This window comes from Rhinoderma darwinii, chromosome 1 (genome assembly GCF_050947455.1).
Source record: "Rhinoderma darwinii isolate aRhiDar2 chromosome 1, aRhiDar2.hap1, whole genome shotgun sequence".
Classification (NCBI taxonomy): Eukaryota; Metazoa; Chordata; class Amphibia; order Anura; family Rhinodermatidae; genus Rhinoderma; species Rhinoderma darwinii.
Window position 1 is genome coordinate 371333863 of NC_134687.1, and position 23255 is coordinate 371357117.

A 23255-nucleotide genomic window follows, 5' to 3' on the forward strand; every position below is an offset into this window, starting at 1 on the left:
CAACCCCCAGCAAAGGAGGAAGAAGTGGGAAGCATGGATCTCTATAATACATAGTATGTGAGACTAATCTGGCAGGATGAATAATTACTCAAATGGACTTTGTTAAAAATATGGGGACGCTTACATACTCAATAACATCAAGAAAATCTTGCATAGTACCAAAAAACAAAACATGTGCCAATTTTTTGTACCATACATAATTAATCGAAATATATATTTCTTAAAGGGGTAAAACACCTTATTTAGGGAATGCTGAGGTTATAGCAAGGTCGTTTGATTAGGACTCGCTCTATTAACCACAACTGGTACCAAAAACATCCATTGACATTATTGGACTCCTATTCGATAAATGCTTAATATGTCCTGCAACGCTACAGGAAAAATCAGCATATACACTGCGGATTCCCCCACAATAACAGCTGAACCCCGGGTAGGAGCCCCTGCAATCAGGTGGTCTCAGGGTGACTTGCAATGTGGGTGGTTGTTGTCCAACTGATTTTCCCCTTTGTTGGGAAGTTTCATTGTTTTACTTTGCTCCAATATTATAATCAGTGCACCATAGAACTATTAGGGTATGTTCACCCAGGGCGGATACACTGCGGAAAACCACACATCGTATCCGCCCTGGTTGCCGCAGGGAATTCCGACCGTAAAACTGCATCAAACTGCGGCGCAGTTTTTCGGGCGGAATGTCCGCTGCGGAAAGCTGCACGTAAAAAAAAGTTTCATACTTACCCGTAGCCATGATGATGCGTTCCTCTGCCATCCCGCATCCTGTTTTTTCCGCTTATCATTTATGCAGCATGTGGAAGAGTTATGTTAAAATCTCATCCACCCTGCTGCTACTGCATGATGCTGCGGATTTTCTGCAATTAAATCCGTTGCGGAAAATCTGCAATATTTATGTGTGAACCCGGCCTTAAAGGGAAGCTGTCACATTAAAAATGCTGTCCGATCATCAGGCAGCATGTTATAGAGGAGTTGAGAAGATTGATATATAGTTTTGTGTGGAAAAGACTTTGTATAACTTGTAATTTATGGATCTAAATCCCTGCTATCTCTGGCTTTAGGAGTCCGGTGGATGGTCTAACTCAATGATTGACAGCCTTTCCAGAATGAACATGCATACAGAGCTATCTGTCAATCACTGACTAGGACCACCCATTGGACTACTAAGAATAGAGAGAGCAGGGATTTAGGCTATAAATTACAAGTTAAACTAAGTCTTTTCCCACAAAACTATATATCAATCTTCTCAGTTCCTCCTCCTCTATAACAAACTTCCTGCAGATCAGACGGCATTTTCAACGTGACAGGTTCCCTTTAACTAATACACATTTTAACAGGAATAATGACTGTAGTACTGTATTTCATCGCAGTATCAGGCCTGTTAACTAAAAAAAAATCCCATTAAAGGTATCTAAACATAACTGTTTGATGTAAGATAAATTATTGATTGAATAGGACACATGCTCACAAACTTTCCTTTTTCTTTCAATCGAATGGTAACAGGAGTTAGAAGTTGACCTGATGGGACAACCCCTATCCATATGACTTATTAGGGCATATGGACATCATAGATGGAGGTCCCCTGCTCGGGGCTCCCCTCTATTAGCCAGACTGGAGAGCTACTACCAAGCAGCAGCTCTCGTTTTGACAGACTCATCTGAATGGCCGACATGTAGTTCTACATTTCCTCTACAGTAACATCTTCGGAGCTAGACCCATTGCCATGGCTCTCATAATAACGGGAAAACCGCTCTAAAAAGTATAGGATATTGCGTGGACCTCACTGTGAATCATCAGATTTATTAATATGGGATTTTAATATAACCTTCAGGCTACATAAGTACCTTAGTGTATGAATAATGGAAATATCATAAGCATATACAGTGTGATTATGTTTTTTTTATTGTTAGACAATTACTATATATTATAGAGGTAAGTTATTCTGCTGCCTGATTGGAAAATACTGGGAATTCTATTTTTTATTATATCATAGGCGCAATAATTAAGTTTTACTGCTGCAATCTAATAAACAATATTCTATATGTGCAAATGGTTATAATGGTTAGATCCGACCATAATCTAAACTGCAAAAAAATTCCTAAGCCCCATCATCGCTATGACAGCATTGTATAAACAGTGATCCAAGGGAGTTCCTGATAATGAGGAATAACAAGTTTTGTTTTCTACAATTGCAGTACATTTTCCTATTTCCATTCTTTCCTGTTTCCATGCCAGAAAATATTGCTGTATGTCTATGAAAAATGTAGACTGATATCCAGATAATTCATTATTGGGACGTCCCTCTGGGCAGAGCTTTTACCACTTGAATTTTTAGGTTAAAATGTCTATGGGGAGAGTGAGAGTTAGGCTGGGTTCACACGACCTATTTTCAGGCGTAAACTAGGCGTATTATGCCTCGTTTTACGTCTGAAAATACGGCTCCAATACGTCGGCAAACATCTGCCCATTCATTTGAATGGGTTTGCCAACGTACTGTGCCGACGACCTGTCATTTACACGTCGTCGTTTGACAGCTGTCAAATGACGACGCGTAAATTGACTGCCTCGTCAAAGAAGTGCAGGACACTTCTTTGGACGTTTTTGAAGCCGTTTTCTCATAGACTCCAATGAAAACAGCTCCAAAAACGGACGTAAAAAACGCGAGTTGCTCAAAAAACGTCTGAAAATCAGGGGCTGTTTTCCCTTGAAAACAGCTCCGTATTTTCAGACGTTTTTGGTCACTATGTGTGCACATACCCTTAGGCACTGTATTTCGCGCCAAAATACACGTAAAAGCCGCTTACAACAAGCGTTCTATTTCTTTGTTCATACTAGATGGAATTATCCATTGAATCGGGCTAATCTGAGTTCAGATCCGCGGCAGTTTTATCTCCAAAACCGCTGCAGGAATCGGAAGGTCAGCCTTGGAATTTTGCCGTGGATTCGCTTGCAAATCAGCAACAGATTTTTCTGATGAAAAAAATCCATCATCTGAACATAGCCTTAGGGGAAACTAATCACACAGGTTGGATTTTTCCCTTAGATAAGTAACACCAGAGATGTCGGGCATCCTCTTATCTCCCTCAGTCCTCAGAAATAACATGACACCTGTAATGTATTCCTTTATGCACCTGTAGCCAATTTATGCATTCAAACCACTGGTACAAATCACACATACAGCCTTTATGCTGGGTTCTCACAACGCAGTTTAAATGCCATTTTTCCGCCATTTTTGTAAAATCATGGCAAAATAGTTTTGGTTGTGCCCTGGTGTACGGCAAAAAACACACTAAAACGCTATCTCCGGCAGCCCCACAGAAAGTGAATGGAGTGGTAGCCGAACATTCGCAGTATTGCTCCATTCACATAGGGCACTCGGGTACCCCCTTTTTTGGGATCGGTGTGGGTCCCAGTGGTCGGACCCCCACCCACCGATCAGACATTTATCACCTATCCTGTGGTTTTGTGATAGATGTTTATCATGGGAAAACCTCTATAAGTACAGAGCCATTGTAACGTCTAGGGCCGAGGGCCGTCGTTCAGACTTACCCTCTGACAGTCCCGGCCATGGATATCTGTGTCCTCGGCGACATCTTCCTCCAGGGAGATGCCGGCACTCACTTCCGGGTTCTCGGACTGTTTCCCGCAGGGCGCGCGCGCGTGCATGGCCTTAAAGGGCCAGTACGCGTCCAGCTGTCATTACTCAATAATTAGCCCAAATGGCTGCTGGACTATAAAAAGGGCTCTGCCCACTTAATTCTTGCCTGAGCGTTGTTGTATACCTAAGTTTGTCTTGCAAATGGTCTCCCAGTGTTACCCGTTCCTGCTGCCTGTTCCCTGTATCCCGTGCTATCGTATCTACAGTGAGAGTCAAGTCGTGTCTTCCACTGCATCTACTAGCCATCTACAGTGAAAGTCAAGTTGTGTCTCCGCTTCTGTCTACATTGCCTCAGGTACTCGTTGTGGACTATAGACATTGTTTTGTACTTAGTTGGCCAGCTGCTACCCCGCTACGCGGTCCGGCCCAGTGGGTCCACACCCTGCGCCATCACAGTACGCTCAGGCCATGGACCCCGCTGGCCAATTCAAGGTCCTGTCATCCTCCCAAGCCATGCAGGCGGACCTGCAGGATCTGCATGGACGACAGGATAAACTCATTGGGGCAGTAGACTCCATGGCACCGCAGCTAGGGGCGCTAGCTACTTCCTTCACTGCTCCTATTCAAGCTCCTCCGATTGACCCTCCTGCTACACCTCCTGGCAGCTCCGGTTCGGATCCTCGGTTCTCGTTGCCATTGCCAACTCGGTTCCATAAAGACGCAAGTTTATGCAGGGGGTTTCTGAACCAATGCCATATCCACTTCACTCTTCATTCCCCTCGGACGGAACCAGGATCGCCTTCATTATGTCTCTACTTGCCGTCAAGGCCCTGGCATGGGCGAATCCAATCTGGGAACGACAGGGACCCGAGACTGCCAGGGGTTCGTGCAATTGTTCCGTACTGTATTTGAGGAGCCTGGCCGAGCCTCGTCGGCAGCTACTGCTATCTTTAACCTGCGCCAGGAGGACGCCTCCGTGGGCCGAATACACCATCCAGTTCCGGACCCTGGCAGGAGAATTGTCCTGGAACAATGAGGCTTTAGTAGCATCCTTCTGGCATGGCTTGTCGCCCGAGATCAAGGACGAACTTGCTGCTCGAGATCTACCAGCTGCCTTGGACAACCTGATTCTACTGGCTACTCGAGTGGACATAAGGCTCAGAGAGGGATGCTTCCTAGACTGGCGCCCAACTTCCAGCAACCCCTCTTGCCTTCTTCTTCTGCTCCGCCCGAGGTTCAGATGCAGGTGGATCGGCTTAAACTGTCCGTTCAAGAAAAACAGCGCATGCGCTCCTCTGGTCTTTGTTTATATTGCGGCTTCGCTGGCCATGTCGTGCGTCTGTGTCCTCAGAAGCCAAAGAAACCCCAACGCCTGGGATTGGTTGGAGAGACAACCCTGGGCGATACAGCATTTAATAGAGAACTCTCCTCCAAACTGTTCATTCCTGTGACCATCGTCGTTTACGAGAGACCCCATCCAGTCTCTGCCTACCTGGACTCTGGCTCCGCAGCCAATTTCATCTGCCAAAACCTTGTGGATCTTCTTCAGTTGCCCACTGTTCTGCTGGAAAGGCCATTGATCGTTGCCTCGGTAGATGGACTGCATTTGCCTGACCCAGTTTTGTCTGTGACCAAGCCGTTAAGGCTCCAAGTGGGAGTTCTTCACTCTGAACTCATCTCCCTGTTTGTTCTGCCCAAGGCCGTCAACCCCGTGCTGCTGGGTTTGCCTTGGCCCCAGTCCTGGATTGGAACTTTGGAGAGGTTCTCCAGTGGGGCCCCAAGTGTCTCGACCGTTGTCTGGTGCATGTCCATCAGCCTCAGTCTTCTCCGCATCAGTCACTGGCAGGGTTGCCTCCTTGTTACTCTCAGTTTGCAGATGTCTTCAACAAAAAAGAAGCAGAGACATTTCCACCACATCGAGCATATGATTGCCCTATCGACTTGGTTCCTGATTCGTCCCCTCCTCGCGGTAGAGTATACCCTTTCTCCTTGCCAGAGACCCAGTCTATGTCAGCCTACATTAAGGAGAATCTGGAGAGGGGCTTCATACGAAAGTCCTCATCGCCGGCCGGAGCCGGGTTTTTCTTTGTCAAGAAGAAGGATGGATCCCTCCGACCCTGCATTGACTACCGAGGCCTCAACCAGATCACGGTGAAGAACAGGTACCCATTGCCTTTGATTTCGGAACTCTTTGATCGCATACGGGGGGCATATTTTTTTTTACAATCTAATATGGATTCGTCAGGGTGATGAGTGGAAGACTGCATTTAATACACGTGATGGACACTACGAATATGTGGTCATGCCCTTCGGCCTGTTTAACGCCCCTGCGGTGTTTCAAGAATTTGTCACTGACATTTTTTGTGATCTCCTCTATGTCTGTCTTGTGGTGTATCTCGATGACATTTTGATTTTTTTCCCCAAATCTTGTGACTCATCAGGGTCATGTCCGCCCGGTGTTTCTTCGATTAAGGGAGAATCATCTTTACGCCAAGTTGGAGAAGTGCATGTTCGAAGAGAAGTCTCTACCCTTCCTGGGAAATATCATCTCTGATCAGGGTCTCAAAATGGACCCTGAGAAGGTCAAGACTGTCCTGGAGTGGCCACACCCCCAAGGCTTAAAGGCCATACAACGCTTCCTGGGATTTGCTAACTTCTACCGACTGTTCATTCCCAACTTCTCTTCTTTGACAGCTCCCATCTCCACCCTCACTAAAAAGGGTATGAATGCCAAGGTATGGACTCCAAAGGCTGAAGTCTCATTTAAAACCTTAAAAAAGGCCTTCACGTCAGCCTCTATTCTTCATCATCCTGATGTATCCCTACAGTTTTCGTTAGAGGTGGACGCCTCCTCTGTTGGTGCTGGTGCACTTTTGTTCCAGAGAGGTTCGAAAAGGCAAGACAGTGGTATGTGGCTACTTCTCCAAGCTGTTTTCTCCCGCAGAGCGCAACTACTCGATTGGGGATCGGGAGTTACTGCCCATCAAGCTGGCCCTGCAGGAGTGGAGACACCTACTAGAAGGCACAGCTCATTCTATTCTGTTCTTCACGGACCACAAGAACCTGACCTATGTACATACTGCTCAACGGCTGAATCCTCGTCAAGCCAGGTGGTCGTTGTTCTTTGCGCGGTTCCGGTTTGAACTCCACTACCGACCTGCCGACAAGAATGTGAGGGCCGATGCCTTGTCTAGGTCATTTGAAACAGAGGACACTGTGGAGTCCCCACAGAATATTATCGACCCTTCCTGCATCTATTCTATTAACCCTCTGCAAGTTAGAGACATTCCTCCGGGAAGGACTTTTGTACATCTGGCAGACAGAGGAAGAATCCTTCGCTGGGGTTATAGTTCCAAGCTGGAAGGTCACGCGGGTGCCTGTAAGACGCGAGACCTAATTGGCCGTCAGTTCTGGTGGCCCACGCTGCCCAAATACGTCATGGACTTTGTCTCCTCCTGTATGGTGTGTGCAGCAAACATAGTTGCCCACTCCAGTCCAGCCGGTCTGCTCCAACCACTGCCTGTGCCCGATGCCTCCTGGCGGAATGTTGCTGTGACTTTGTCACAGATCTGCCTCTCTCTGCGGACTGCAGTGTGATCTGGGTGGTGGTGGATCGATTTTCTAAAATGGCTCATTTTCTTCCCCTGACTGGTCTGCATTCTGCTGCTCGACAGGCCGACCTCTTCATTCAACACATCTTCTGTCTGCACGGCTTGCCTCTGCATATTGTCTTGGATCGGGGGGTCCAGTTCACCACAAAGTTCTGGAGGGCACTCTGCGGCCTCCTCAGTGTAAAGTTGGACTTCTCCTCGGCTTATTATCCTCAGTCCAATGGACAAGTTGAAAGGGTTAACCAAACTATGGAGAACTATCTGCGGCACTTTGTCTCCAGACGGCATGATGACTGGGTGCAGCTGCTCCCGTGGGCTGAGTTCTATAATAACCACACTAGTGAGTCCACCACCTCCAGTCCGTTCTTCATCGTCTACGGTCAACATCTTAAAATACCTCTGCCTGTCTCTACTATTTCCCTGGTGCCGGAAGCTCACTCTACCTTCAGGGACTTTCTGCAGATATGGCAACAGATGCGATCTTCTATTCTGCTGGCAGTGGACCGCATAAAGAGAAAGGCAGACACTAGAAGACGAGAACCCCTCAGTTTCTTCCAGGTACAAAGGTCTGGCTGTCCTCCAGGAATATCCGGCTGAGGGTTCTGTCTTGCTCCCAGGTTCCACGGACCCTTCGAGATTCTGCTACAGATTCTGTGTCGTACAAGCTTCGGCTGCCTCCTATCCTCAAGATCCCTAACTCCTTCCATGTCTCCTTGCTGAAGCCCATGGTCCTGAACCGCTGCTCCAGGACTCCTAGTTCCGCAGTGGCTCCAGGCGGTTAGTCTGGGACTTTCGAAGTGAGGGCGATCCTGGCCACCAAGAAAGTGGGAGGAAGGACGTTTTATTTGGTGGATTGGAGGGGATTTGGTATCGATGCCCCTGTCCTCGTGAAGAGATTTCTCTCCCGCTCTGGCCCCAAGAAGAGGGGGCATAAGAGGGAGGATACTGTAACGTCTATGGCTGAGGGCCGTCGTTCAGACTTACCCTCTGACGGTCCCGGCCATGGATATCTGTGTCCTCGGCAACATCTTCCTCCAGGGAGACACCGGCACTCACTTCCGGGTTCTCTGACTGTTTCCCGCAGGGAGCACGCCTTAAAGGGCCAGTACGCGTCCAGCTGTCATTACTCAATAATTAGCCCAAATGGCTGCTGGACTTTAAAAGGGCTCTGCCCACTTGATCCTTGCCTGAGCGTTGTTGTATACCTAAGGTTGTCTTGCAAATGGTTTCCCAGTGTTTTCCAGTTCCCATTGTTACCTGTTCCTGCTGCCTGTACCCTGTATCCTGTGCTATCGCATCTACAGTGAGAGTCAAGTCGTGTCTTCCGCTGCATCTACTGTGCCATCTACAGTGAGAGTCAAGTAGTGTCTTCCGCTGCATCTACTGTGCCATCTACAGTGAGAGTCAAGTCGTGTCTTCCCCTGCATCTACTGTGCCATCTACAGTGAGAGTCAAGTCGTGTCTTCCGCTGCATCTACTGTGCCATCTACAGTGAAAGTCAAGTTGTGTCTCCTCTGCTGTCTACATTGCCTCATGTACCAGTTGCGGACTATAGACATTGTTTTTTACCTAGTTGGCCAGCTGCTAGCCCGCTACGCGGTATGGCCCAGTGGGTCCACACCCCGCGCTGTGACAGCCATTTATTCCATCTTGTATACATCTACTTGTAAGGGTTCATCGGTGCAAGATAAGCAAGCCATGGTTCTATGCAGTTCTAAGGACTTGGTAAGGTTTATCACAGGTTAACCTTAGGCCACATGCAAAAGGCCGTTTTCTGGATCCATATATCCCGACTATGAGGTAATGCATTTTACAAGGCATGCATAGGCAGTATCAGCAAGGTTTTATGCAGAGTCCTGAGTTTTGCCAGTAATATTGTGCACAATATGCTTCTGTAAAGCTTTATAGGATTTTGTATATTGCAAGAAAAAAATCAGCATGTTACTATCCAATTAGTTTGGAGTTCTTTTGCTATATTCATGCATGTTGGTTGGACTTTATACTTAATCAGTGTCTTATTAAATCTTGGGGAGACACGGTTGACTGCAGGTGGTTGTTTCACGTCATTCCTAGTTATTTCACAAGGCTGCTTCAATATGACAGTTTTGGAGTGCCAAACTTTATTGTTTTTAGGCTACATTGTTAATCAAATATTTATTGGGAAAGTATTTGATGGTAACATTAGTTTATGATATTGTCTATAGTCTAATGGCAGCTGTATGATCTTTGACTCCGTCTAAACCTTCAGTGTTCAGCATAGCAGTAATAGATTCATACTGGAGCAGCTTAGGTATGAGGGCGTGCAGGAATTCTTCTATAGAATGAAAATGAATGAGCATGCTTTTGTGGCTCACAGAGGAAGTGCGCTTGAACTTTTGACAGCTGTTTAACTTCACTTTCTGAACAATTAGGATTTTTGCTTAATAATTCTCATATATAAATTGGTGCAAAACTAATCCAAATGGATTTCATAACTGATACATAACATTTTATCACTTTTTCCTGTATTTTTGGGCTGTATCCACATCATTTTGTTTCTGACTTATTAACTCATGCACTTTGTCCCATAGAAATAAATGGGATCAGACAAAAGACTTCTAATGATGATATCACATATCATAAGTGATTACATGCTTTCAGATTTTGCAGAATTTGTACACTGTATAATGTTTTACCGGCTTTTGGCAATATATTTGGTGATAATAAAAACTCACAAGTAAATTATTTTTAATATAAATCGTGTAAACTATTAAGGATAGGCAGGGATGTTTTTAGGTTAAAAATAATGTAGAGGCCTGCTAAGTAATTCACTCAAGCTTCTCCTGGCATTGTTCTGACTACTATATCATATCTGAGAAACCAAACATTGCAGATGGCGTTCAGATGGGTTTGGCGTAACTCTTCATTTGGGCTTTTTTCTTTAGCAGATGTACCTGTGTCTGCAATTTGAGGAGACTAAAGTATATTAAGGCTAGGTTTACATGAGCTGATTTTACAGTATGTGTTTTGTTATAAGGATTCTGTTGTTTTCTATGTGGTTTCCACCAGCATTAGTTTGAAAGTTAAGTCATCACCAGCTCTGTCATGATCAGTTCCCAATTGGACAACCACTGTCCAATTGCCATATTAGGATATATGGATGTCATAGTGTGGGGTCCCTGCCCAAGAACCCCTATATTAGCCAGAGAGGAGAGCCACCAAAAAGAGATGCTCCAACTCTGGTTGATTCAGCATGACCATGTATAACATGTAGGTCTACTCCTGGAAATGTCAGCTGACTGCCGGGATTTTCAGCCACCAAGCCTGAGACATTTACCTGATTAGAGGCAACAGTTGGGACAATCCCTTCAAATTAAAAGTTCTCGATGAGTTTGATCACTACCGGGGAACATCATGATAGGCTACAGATGACCTGTGGAGAGTTTCTGAAATTAAGTTTTCTGCATTTTTATTATTACGCATTGAAAACAGCAACTAGGACACTATCGTGCTCGATGCCGCACTTAAAAAATATTAAATTAAATGCAAATTCACTCATTAATTTTGTTACTTGTTCTATTACTATTACCAGAAAGGATGGACTGCCTTGTACTGAAAATACGTATAATTGATCACCAATTCCTGCTTTACATTGAGTATGGCTGTAGTAAACCTGAAGACGCAGCCAGATAGAAAAAAGATCAGACGAGCTAAACTCCCACACTTATAAGCCTAAAAGAGGCCGGGACTGCACACACCCTGACATTTCCATGCAGGTGTGGCATCTATATACAGCAGGTGGTGCCTAAACGTCATAACACTTGTCTTAACCTTTACCCTGGAGAACTCAATAAAGTAGATAAGGACCTGTATGTAAGACTCTTTCTTAACTTCTTGGTCTTCAACATGTGCAGAATCTGTGAAGTTTATCCGGTAAGTTCTGCTACAAGAGAAAGCACTTCGGGCAGTGTCTAAATTTAAGGATATCATCTGCTATTTAGGTTGTAAAGTTCCTTACAAAATTGAAACTTTTCCAGACAGAAAAACACATACATTATTTAGGAAGGTTTTTACATAGGAGGTAACTTCCTAAAGTTTTCATTTGCTACCATTGATTTCCATGCACATCTATCTGCCATTTATGACATTCACCATGTTCGCGATTTATCTCATACTTTTTTTCTAAATAGAGTAATATGAAAATTTCTTGGAAATCTCTTTAAAGTCACTCGTTTAGGTTTTGATTACTTATATAAAAAATTCTTAGGCCCCATGCACATGAACGTGCTTTTGCAGACACAATTCCCCCGAAAATCAACGGGAGAATTGCGGCCCCATTCATCCCTATGGGGCCATGCACACGACCGTGGTTTCCACAGTCCGTGCATGGCCCAGGAGTCCAGGCTCATTGAAAATAATGACCGCAGGCGGCTCGCGGCTGACAGTCCGCTGCCGGCCGACCCGAAAATCACGGCCGTGCACATGGCTACGGTCGTGTGCATGAGGCCTTACTACAAAAAGTCTCTGAAGCCCTAGCCTTATGTCTAATAATGCAAAAAACGAAAACTGAAAATAGGTTGCTGTCACAACTTGACTCACAAAGATAGGGTCATTGTAATATGTCATAATGACTTGTCAGTTTATTTTGGTCGGAGTAAAGGTGCTGAAACCCTCTTGATCATTAGAACTAAAGAGCACAAATGCTTGGCTCAGCGCTGGACGTCTTCAGTTTCCATATGAATTTTTCACCTCTCCTCCAAGAGGCAGGCCTAGTTGAAGACATAAAATAGAAAGTCTATTAGGCCATCTTTAGTTGTCTTCGCTTTCTGGTACGAGAAAAATACTGACAAATGCCAAAGCGCTCAGCCAAACGTTTAGACTTACTAACATCAAACCTTTCGTTTCTTGCCTTTGTGGGCAGCACATTATATATATATAGATTACAAATGTCTTCTAGCTTCATTGTTTGGGTTTACTTTTTCTAAGAATAAGGACGTAGAATTGTGCTCTTCCAACCATTGAACCATTCATCCTCCAAAATGAAAAGTGCATTTTTGCACAGATCAAGGTGTGGATGTGTCTAGTTTCTGGTTTACAAATATCGCTTTATAGCTTGCTTTATGGACATTGGTGCCAATAGCTCAGTCCAGTGCTCAGACCACTCTGGCTAAACTAAGTTGAAACCGTTAGAAAAGAAAATAATTTTGTTTTAACCCTTGATTTAACCTTAGTAACTGTGGTTCCAAAGTCTCTGCTGTGACTTATTGTCCATATAAACTCAGATGATTCTCTTGACCATGCAGACTCCCTGAGCTTTTCCCTTAGAGATCGGAAAGAGCGCTTATAAAGTACTCTGCCTGATCATAGAGAGAACTGTGGCAGTTTAATTACAGCTGATGATAGAGATCAGGGACGCTGCACTCATCTCTATGGTTACTGTTGCTAGGATACAGGAAGCTGAATTTTCAGTTTTCAGCTTCCTGTTACAAGAACAACTTTGTACCTGGAGATGTGAGAGACCCTCGACACCAGGGATACTGACATAAACCCTTTCTCTGCCCTATAGTGACATTATCCCCCTTTTCTGCCCTACACCACCAGGGATACGTACATTAATGCCATGACAGCCTTAGGCCGCCAGGGATGGTGTCATTACCCCTTCTCTGCCTTAGACCACCAGGGATACGTACATTAATGCCATAACTGCCTTAGGCCACCAGGGATGGTGTCATTATCCCTTCTTTGCCCTAGACCACCAGGGATACGTACATTACGCTATGACTGCCTTAGATACCAGGGATGGTGTCATTATCCCTTCGCCCTAGACCACCAGGGATACGTACATTACGCTATGACTGCCTTCGATACCAGGGATGGTGTCATTACCCCTTCTCCGCCCTAGACCGCCAGGGATACGTACATTATCGCCATGACTGCCTTAGACCACCAGGGATGGTGTCATTCCCCTTCTCTGCCCTAGACCACCAGTGATACGTACATTAACACCATAACTGCCTTAGGCCACCAGGGATGGTGTCATTACCCCTTCTCTGCCCTAGACCACCTGGGATACGTACATTAACGCCATGACTGCCTTAGACCACCAGGGATGGTGTCATTACCCCTTCTCTGCCCTAGACCACCAGGGATACGTACATTAATGCCATGACTGCCTTAGACCACCAAGGATGGTGTCATTACCCCTTCTCTGCCCTAGACCACCAGGGATACGTACATTACGCTATGACTGCCTTAGATACCAGGGGTGGTGTCATTACCCCTTCTCCGCCCTAGACCACCAGGGATACGTACATTATCGCCATGACTGCCTTAGACCACCAGGGATGGTGTCATTCCCCTTCTCTGCCCTAGACCACCAGGGATACGTACATTAACGCCATAACTGCCTTAGGCCACCAGGGATGGTGTCATTACCCCTTCTCTGCCCTAGACTGCCAGGGATGCTGAATGTTACCAGAAACCCATTAACTATCCTAGCTAATTATAGCTAATTATTTGACGCTATACAGCAATATCTATTTGCCGCTGTTTTGGAATGCTCGGGTTTAGAAGAAATTGTATCCAGGTTCTTTACTGCCCTACTCACTAGCTACAAAGGCTTAGAGGGAACATTGCTCATGACCCTTGTTCCTACTTGTAGCATGCATTTTCTTTAGTAACAACTCATATATACACAACAAGAAATGCTGAAGACTGTGTTTATTGTGACATGGTAGGCTTACAGGAAAATCAATCGGACTAGTTTTCCACTAAATGAATACTTTTAATGGCCCTTAAGGTATCTCTCTGAGAGGTTTCTGAAAATGCTTCATCCATTGTTTTCTGAAATAGTTATTTATAGTTGGTCTTGATGGAAGCAGAATCCATCATCTGCTAGAAAAGTTTATCATCAAATGACTGTGTTGTACTAGAGCCGCGCTGCGGAATACAAGGAAAGTGAGCTAGCTGTTCTGCTTATCTAGTCAAGAACGTGTGCGTGTTTACATGCTTTCACAAAGTTTACCAGCCGCTGTATATTGACACTTGACTGTCATATGAACTAAACCTTATTATTCACTTATATTACCTGTTATTATCTTGGATTCTTCCGACGTAGATTTTCTGTTCGTTCCCCAAGTAGAGCTGTTACATGCGTGCAGGTGGTTCCACAGTGTGTATGAGCTCTAGAGCCAAGTTTACATGTTTTTTGGCCATATTTTCTCCCTGACATTTTTACGTGTGATAAATGATGTGGTCAGTTGTTAGCTATGAGTGAATAGGAAAGTATGATTTTCTCAGGCACACCTGGGAGGTGCAGTGTGCATTTTTGGGATATTTGTCCTCATGATGTCACAGTAAAGAACACATAGAATGTGTATGAATGCAGGCAGATGCTTTTCTCTATACACATTAGGAATATTGCTTAATAATGTATCTTGAAATAACAAAACATGAATTTTTTTAGGTGAGTTAGTGGTGCAGTTGAAGTAAGAGCTAAACTGTGGGTGAAGAATGAGCCCTAAGGCATGTTATAAACTAGTACATGTGATATATGTCAGAGGTTGAACTAGATGAACCATAGGGTTAACTAGACGGACATAGATAGAACTAGGTGAACTATAGGTTGGACTAAATGGACATAGGTTAAACTAGATAAACTTTAGAGAGAGACGTAACTTAAAGCTCCTGGGCCCCAATACAAAATCTGTAACAGAGCTCCCCAACTATCGTGTCATTTGTAGCACTGATTTCCTCATATTTTAGGCCCCCTCTGGCTCCAGGGCCCGGGGGCAACTGAGACCTCTGCTCCTATACCTAAGCCATTGACTATAGGTTGAACTAGATGGACATACTTTACACTAGATGAACTATAGGCAGAGGCGTCACTTAAAGCTTCTGGGCCCCGATGCAAAATCTCTAACAGGGCCCCCCAACTATCACACTTCATCTGGTATCCTGATATTGGGTAAAGCGATCTTTTGGGCCATAAACCACTGCACCTCCTATACCTACACCCCCCCCCCCCCGACTATAGGTTGAACTAGATGGATATAGGTAGAACTAGATGAACTATAGTTTGAACTAGATAACTTGTGTATCAGAAAGTAAACATGAAATCATTTTGCAACTATCCAAGTGTTTAGTAAAAGATGTAATGGGGAAACGTCATGATCTTACAGACTTTGAACATGGCATATGGGTGAATCACTGGTACGAGCGTAAGTGAAACTGCTGCACTTGTGAAATGTTTTAGAGCAGCAATTGTTAGCGTTTTCAGAGAGTGGACCATCAGACAGGGACTGAATGCAATGTCTGTGCTGGTAAATAGCTATTGGATGGTAGAGCCAAGCAGAGGGTTTATAGACTTGTACAGGCAAATGGACATGTAACAGCCACATAACAGATCATCTAAATCAGGTACCATATCAGATCTCAACCTCATATAAGTAGGTGCTCATAAGAAACTGGCCAAAAGTCAACCTGTTATGCATTTTTTTTACAATATGAATAAAATTCTATTAATAATGCAAAAGTTGATTCAGTCAGAGATCTTTGTTGAATGAGATGTGCTCTATCCTTCCCATTATGTAGTAAGTATTATTAGACAATTTTTTACTAGACCATTTTTGGTAAATTACTGTAGTTATTCAATTGTACCTCTACCTCTGTAACATAAAAGCCACTTTTTCCTTTTTCATAAATATAGAACTTCTTGAGTTTTTGCTTCATGCATTAGGCTATATTCAGACGACAGTGAAAATAACCGTCCGTTAAAAACAGCTCAACTGTCAGTTTTTCATGGCCGCTTTGCATCAGTGTGACTTTAAATTGTCATCCATTTCCCGGCTGTCTGACCGTTTTTAACGGCCATTTCTAATCCTTTTGCCATCCGTTTTTCATGGTTTTAAAAAAAAAACTGATGAATTTCATTCGTCAGCGTTTTTGTTTTGTCCCAACCCACTGAAAACACCACAGTGCCCATGTAGATAGTGCCACAGTGCCCACTGAAGATAGTGCCCACATATAAAGTGCCAGTGCCCACATAGATATTTCTACAGTGCCCATGTAGATACTGCTACACACAGTGCCAGTACCACACCCCACTGTAGATAGCACCACACCCCCCTTGTATATAGCGCCACACCCCCTATAGATAGCACCACCCCCCTGTAGATAACGCCACTAGGAACAGAATCCCTAGGCCAACGCTTTGTCCAGATATTCTCACAATGACGTCAGGGGCTCACTCTAGGAATGGAATCTGCGGCCAGAGTGTTGCTGACGCTCTGGCCGTGGACTCTTGCATTACAAAGCCCCTAACGTCCCTGTCCACATATGGACAGTGATGTCAGGGGCTTCTCCAGGAGCGGAATCACCGGCCAGAGCGTTGCCGACAATCTAGCTGGGGACTCCGTCATCTCAAATCCCCTAACGTAACTGTCCATATATGGACAGTGACGTGAGAAAGTTGCAGACGTTCTTGCCAGGGATTCCGGCATCTTAAAGCCCCTAACGTCACTGTCCATATATGGACTGTGAGGTCAGAAAGTTGCAGCCGTTGTGGCCAGGGATTACGGCATCTGAAAGCCCCTTATGTCACTGTCCATATATGGACAGTGGCGTCAGAGCACTGACGACACTCTGGCTGGGGATTCTCGCATTACAAAGCCCCTAACGTCACTGTCCATATATGCCCCTGTGATAAAATAATCTCCTTGATGGTCGTGCACTGATGTCTACTCTTAGGAACCTACATGCAAGCAGTCAATCAGCAGTGATTCAAATGTAGCTATTGCTTCCTGTGCCAATATTTGCAGGCCTGGAGATGGCAAGTTGGGCAGAAAAGATCACAGATGAGTTATGTTCTGGATCAGTGGCATTGTAAAGTAAGGGCATGGATGTTGTACAGACCCGGCAGGTATGTCGCGGCAAAGATAGCATGAAGCAGGAGATTGGTTGCAAACTCAAATTTGCAATCTGGGGCTCTTTTCAAAACTGGCCACAGCAGGAATAAAATACAAAGTTCACTTCGTCTCAATATGAGAGACACAGTCTAAGACACGGTTCAGGCAGGTAGATGATGCTTGACTTTGCTTTTTGTCGCAGACAGGGCTGAGGGCATCCCTCCCTGGTTCAGGGGTTGGTCCGGCCATGTAAAGCCCAGTGGTCGCAACTGGCATACTGCTTGCTTGCTAACTGTCCACATGGGACAGCTCCTCCTTGTACCCATCACATGACTTTGCACACAACTTCGGGGAGGCTTATGCTCGTAATGAAGTTGGGTGTGCAACATCTACATGAAAGTGGCACATGACCCATATATGCATCAGTGCCAATACAGTCTGAATCCTGGACACTTGTTTGTCATTTGGTTGGGTAACTAACATCCAAAAGTGACCCGTGAGCCGCATGTTGCTTCCAAACCTTATTGTGGCCAAACTACATATACAATATGGATGTTGGATTTTATATTTGCTGACTATAGATCCAATCATAATTAAAGTTTGCTGTTCATTTTCTGAACATTTTCTTTTTTTGTTTCTTTCCTAGGGTCTTGGGACAAGCTGCATAAATGAACAGTGCACTCATTCACCCCTGCTCCAGATGATTTACAACTGAGGAAAGGTAGTTCTTTTTGTTCCTTGTACAAGAAATTGCTGGGCAGCCTGTACATGTGGGCACTAGAATCAGGTTTCGAAGACCTGACAGTTGTTTTTGCCGAGCTGTCTCTTTCTGCGTAAATTGAGCACATCCAATCCCAATATAAGCCGAGGTTTTCTAATGTCTGTCATTTTAGCTGGTGTTACAGTATGACTCGCAGCCAAGAGGAGCATTAGCGTAGCATTACAACAAGCACTGGCCTCATTGTAACATTATAAAATGAATAAATCCCCATTGGTTTTTTCCCTTTTTTTCAATCGAGCCAGACATCCGGGAACTGAGGAGATTTTAGGTTACATTTTAAGCAGTTTAATTATTATGAAATCTCGAGAAAGCAGCAGAAATCCCTGCACATTGTAAGAAAAGCTTTTCTGTAATAATCGATGCCTTTCCCAGCCCCGAAGAGCTGACAGTGATGGGACGATACAGCGTAGTAAAGGTAACAATGCAGGGCTCAGTGAGCATCTAGATCTATCCTCTTCATTGTTCCATCAGGTAACTGGAAATTATTCTTCTCTCTAGATGTCTACTGCCACAGAGAATGGAAGTACAAGTGAAAGACCAAATGGGGAAAAAACCTACAAAAAGGTAAGTGGGAATGTTCCAAAATTCTTCGCTAACCTTCTAGTATTTCGATATGCAGTATAAATTTCAATGTAGAAAGTTAAGTCATGTAGTGTCCAATGTCTATTAGTGTCTAGTTGTACTTGTGATCCCCCTAAATCTGTAACATATTTAAGAAAATGTTATGGGACACCTCATAAATTTGTTAAAACTTGAACTGGAGAAAAGCATCTTTGCTGGGTTCAGTCCCGGGTACATGTATACCACCAGTAGTATGGCAGAAGCAATGGCGTACATGAGGTGATATATATGTCAACACATAGTGACTGCTAAACCGTGACCTGGGGGGAAGACGAGATTGATAAATATAGAGCAAGATCTGACCACCGTATTTACGTCATTTTGATACACGAGGTCTGAATTCTAATTCATTTTACAACATGTAATTGGCTCGGTAATTGAAAGTTTATTTATCTGATTATTTTGTATATAGAAACACGACTAAATAAGTTATTGATTCTTGAATTTGTGAACATTTGCTTCGCTGACGGATGAATGTTCAATTACAGAGCCGTATTTTCCCCAATATAAGACAATATGGATCCATATTTCAGCATCTCTTCATTGTGTTATCGTCAGGAAATACGGCCCCGTAATAGGAAATGGCATAGGTGACATGCAGACAAGGCACATTTTTCACAGATTTCCTCACCTCCAGTTGTTATTTTATTACTGCTGATAAATACCAAGCACGTGAGTTACAGCGTGGTCTGTCATGCGGCACAGCCTTATTTATCAATGCAGCATAACCCCCTGTGACTTGAGAGCTCCTGCCAGTCCTGGTCCAGAGATTCATCTCTTATCACAGGTTCTTGTAAATTTCCATTCTGTATGCCGTCAGTTCTTGACCTCATGTAAAGGCCGAGGCCCACATTGTCATAAAGGGCTGCCCCTGTGGTAGGGGCTACAATGAAGCCTGAGAACGGATAAAGTTTAATACAGAATTATCACATTACATTACAAGACATTTAATCACGACTGTCTTTAAATAAATTGCAATGTGGGATCCACACTGAGACACGGTTGCCTTGCTTGCTTGCCCCATGGTAATAAAGAAGGGACAAGCAAATACAATAGTGGTCTGTCCACTGCTGTGTCGGGGCATGTTGTCATACGCTATGACTTAGCCAACCAACTATCCTGTTTTTTATTCTTCTTTATTGTTTGTCCCGTCTGCTGTAAGCCACACAGAATAGCACCGGGGTCGCCGGGTAGCACATTGTGCATATGTTATATAATGGATCTTTTATTTTGGCACTAAGGCTCACTTTGCTGAGTATGGTGGATGATGTTTGTGTAAAATCAATTATACCTATCTGGACTGCACGCAGCTGACCTTTTCATTTGTCATGCAGGGAACCTTAACTAAGAAAAGCTAAAGTCACTTTTAATATTTGATCTGATAAACATATTTTCCGCTGGAGCTTAATAGTTTATGTCTATGTGCTATGAAAGTCACTGCTTTGCTGTTATTAGAATTTAAAATCTTATATAAGTTCAATGCAAAATATCAGGAAAACATTTTCCTGTTTTGTTAACATCCCCTAAACTTGAACTGTAAAGCAGAAATATCATTTTTGTTTTTTTATTACTAAAACATTTTCCACTCATTAAAGCTCCCTATTACCAGTGATAGCAGCATGGTTGTCCAAGAAAAACAAATCATTGCATCTGGTATATGGAGGCATGCTGCCATGTCCCACAGGATGGGCATTAATGGGTTTTTAGGAAACTGTGTCCACAATTGGTGTATGATACATCACCCATGTTACAAACAGACACCACTTATTGTTTTAACGGTGTCCGCCCTACCTAACCTGCAGCAACCCCAGGGTCACCGGGTCAGTTGTGGCACATAAAGGTTGTCACCCCCTTTATGCCATCCATCCATATGCGCTAATATATGCCCTAAAATATGTCCTCTTGTGACAACCCCTTTTAACACAATTTATTATGTCTTGGCATAGGTATGTATTATACTTATTGGTCCTGCTTGCTCTATGAATTGTATGCTGTATTGTATTTATGTTTTTTGATGTCTGTATTTGAAAATCTATTACATGGTACAGTGATGTGGAAGGTAATGGCTCGACATAAATAAATTCTGACATCAGTTTGTTAATCTCAAGTAATGTCTGTAGTCGGAGAGGGCTGAACTACCACAGTAATTTTAGTACTTAGAAGGTCCAGTTTTTATGTGTAATATAACCTGCGTCATCAGTTTATTCTTCCATTCAGATAGCTGTACACTTACTCTTTAATTTGCTGTGGGCATGAAATATCATCAGTAGGGTTGCCACCGGATCCAATAATATATTTCTACATTGGCACAGGCCTGTGGTTTGCATTGGAAAAATACATATTAGCTTGTTTGTTTAAGTTACACCTAAACCAACAGCATTGCTGTAAGGACGCGAAGAAGGAAACAAAAACATATTGCATATTGAGCACAGTGTTTTTCTGCAGATTTCCAAACTAAATGGAGAGTCTTCCTCTTCCAACATTTCCCTACTTAAAGCGGGTTTTACAAAAAGTGGCAGGGGTAAGAGGGATGCATTGAAAAAAACAAAGAGCCATTACTCACCTCACAGATCCCTGGCGTACCAGCACCGCCGCTCTGGTACTCCCCAGCGCTATTTATTGACGTGGCTGCCGCGATGACGTGCTTGTATACCCACATGATTGCTGCAGCCAATTACTGGTCTCAGTGGGTATACAGCACAGGATCGCTGAGGCCATTAGACAAAACAATGCACTTCATATCTGCGCATACACAGCTTTATGTGTACTACTCTATTTTGTATAAAAGATGGCTGGGCCATTGTACAAAACAAGTCCTTTTTTAATTTTATGTTACCCCTATTTCCTTAAAGTATTGTAAGCTTTTGCGATCAGGGCCCTCAATCCCCTTGTTTGTTACTTAGTTTGTATTATTTAGTGCAGGATTAACGCCAAAAATAGGCATTGATTCCTCCATGTGAACACGGTTGTATCCGTGGGGGTATTTGCTTTTATGGTTATATTAGATGTTTGCTCTTATAATGAACACTGAACTGGCAGCCATAAATTACTAAAATGAGCAAATGTATTGAACACATTATCTGGTGGAAAGCTACTGATCCATGCGATCAATAATTTAATAACTGTCTGCATTCTCATGCATGTATAGCTCATGCATAATGTATATATGCTAGGCAGACGAATACCCTTATCTTAATTATCAAGAATAGATCTCTAATCCTAAATTATTTAAATAAGTGGTATCCCAAGACATCTGTAATATAGAAGAGTGCATATATTCCACTAGATGATTTATTTTGGTTTGGTGTGATTTTATTCCCAGTTTCAATTGGAGTCATACAAAATAGAAACATAATGCAAAATTCTCAGTGACAGTAACTGAAAGCTTTTTATTAATGCATGCATTATCAAAGAGGTTAATATATAATGCATGAAACCTGAGATATAGTATAAAGGAGCCATGGATCACACTCTTTAGTTAAAAAATGAAAACCGAAAACAAAAAAGAATCTATGGCGCTAAAGACAGAGCCACATAGTTGGATTTTAACAACAATTGACACCTTGTTGTATACTTTGTATATTTGTATAACACATTTCCATATGCGCTATAAGGTAATGGGGGGTCTAATATTAGTCAGAGAGGAGAGCCACTTCAAGGAGCAGGTATTACAAGCATGTCTGCTGGCTTGACTGGACACCATTTATACTACAATTCTACTGCACTCTGCACCCAATGGTAACTGCTCATTTTTAGGCTAAGCAGCCGCTGAGCGGGGGTGCCCAAAGTAGACAACCCATCTCAAAACAACATAGACATAACATGATTATTCTTCATCTCCATAAATTCCACTGGCTTTAGTCTAAATACCCTTAGTGCCATTTGACTCACCAGATATTTATTGAAAGGTTAGTCATGGGTACATTTAATAGTCAGTCAAATTTAAGTCGTTTTTTTCGTAGAATAATTTCCTAAAAAAAATACACAAAAGTATACATTTTATATGTTTTCCTCTTGTGTGACGTTCTTATCAAATGAAGTCATTTCCGATTTGTAGCAGATAATGGATATCTGAAGTTTGAAACCATTAATGGCAGTCATTACAGTGCCCATAAAGATGATCACCCAGTTTTTCACAGAATCGCATCTAAATTTGTATTGTAATGCAAAACTACATACCCTAATGTCTTGCACATGTCATGACCTGTGAAAGCTGGGGGACTTTGCCAATTGGCACTATGATGGCTGCCTTTAGTAGCTGTCTGTTGTTTTTTTTTTTTGATAGTCCACTGCAACTCATAATTGGCTGAATAAAATATTGAAGAATCAAGTGGAGAGAGAGAACAAATCCCCTCCAGGACAACCATATGCTCTATATACAATATACTATTCCAGCACAGGTGGGTGGAGGAGTATAGAGGCCATCTTTCATCTTCTCCAACGCTTTTCAGCATTTGAACCCAGGGACTCTACTCATTGCGCCATCAGGAAAGCTGGATAGCTCCACTGCTAAATCTGTTATCCAAGTTCTCTTGATTTCTGCCTCTCTGGATTACTTGCCTTGATGGTTTCGCACTTTTGGCTTACTTTATAAACCTGGCTTTGCACACCCGGATTTCCAGACTATTAAGCTTCCTGCCTCTAGTCTAGTTTCTTGCTGCTTCTCTATAAACTATTGCTGTCATTTGTGTGCATCATTCTACATTCTCTTCCCGCTTATCTGTGCTGCTCATTTGTGTACCGAACTTGGA

The 23255-nt window shown here is 43.4% G+C and overlaps 1 protein-coding gene across 1 annotated transcript in view; it reads left to right on the top strand.

Moving 5' to 3' along the window:
* The window catches only part of PIP5K1B (phosphatidylinositol-4-phosphate 5-kinase type 1 beta), a 162104-nt gene that overhangs the window by 45670 nt on the left and 93179 nt on the right, over positions 1 to 23255 (top strand). Inside the window, exons 2-3 of the mRNA XM_075827851.1 lie at positions 17749 to 17823; positions 18382 to 18447. Of these exons, the coding sequence (XP_075683966.1) occupies positions 18382 to 18447 (66 nt within the window). The 5' untranslated portion in view covers positions 17749 to 17823. The remainder of the gene's footprint in view (positions 1 to 17748; positions 17824 to 18381; positions 18448 to 23255) is intronic.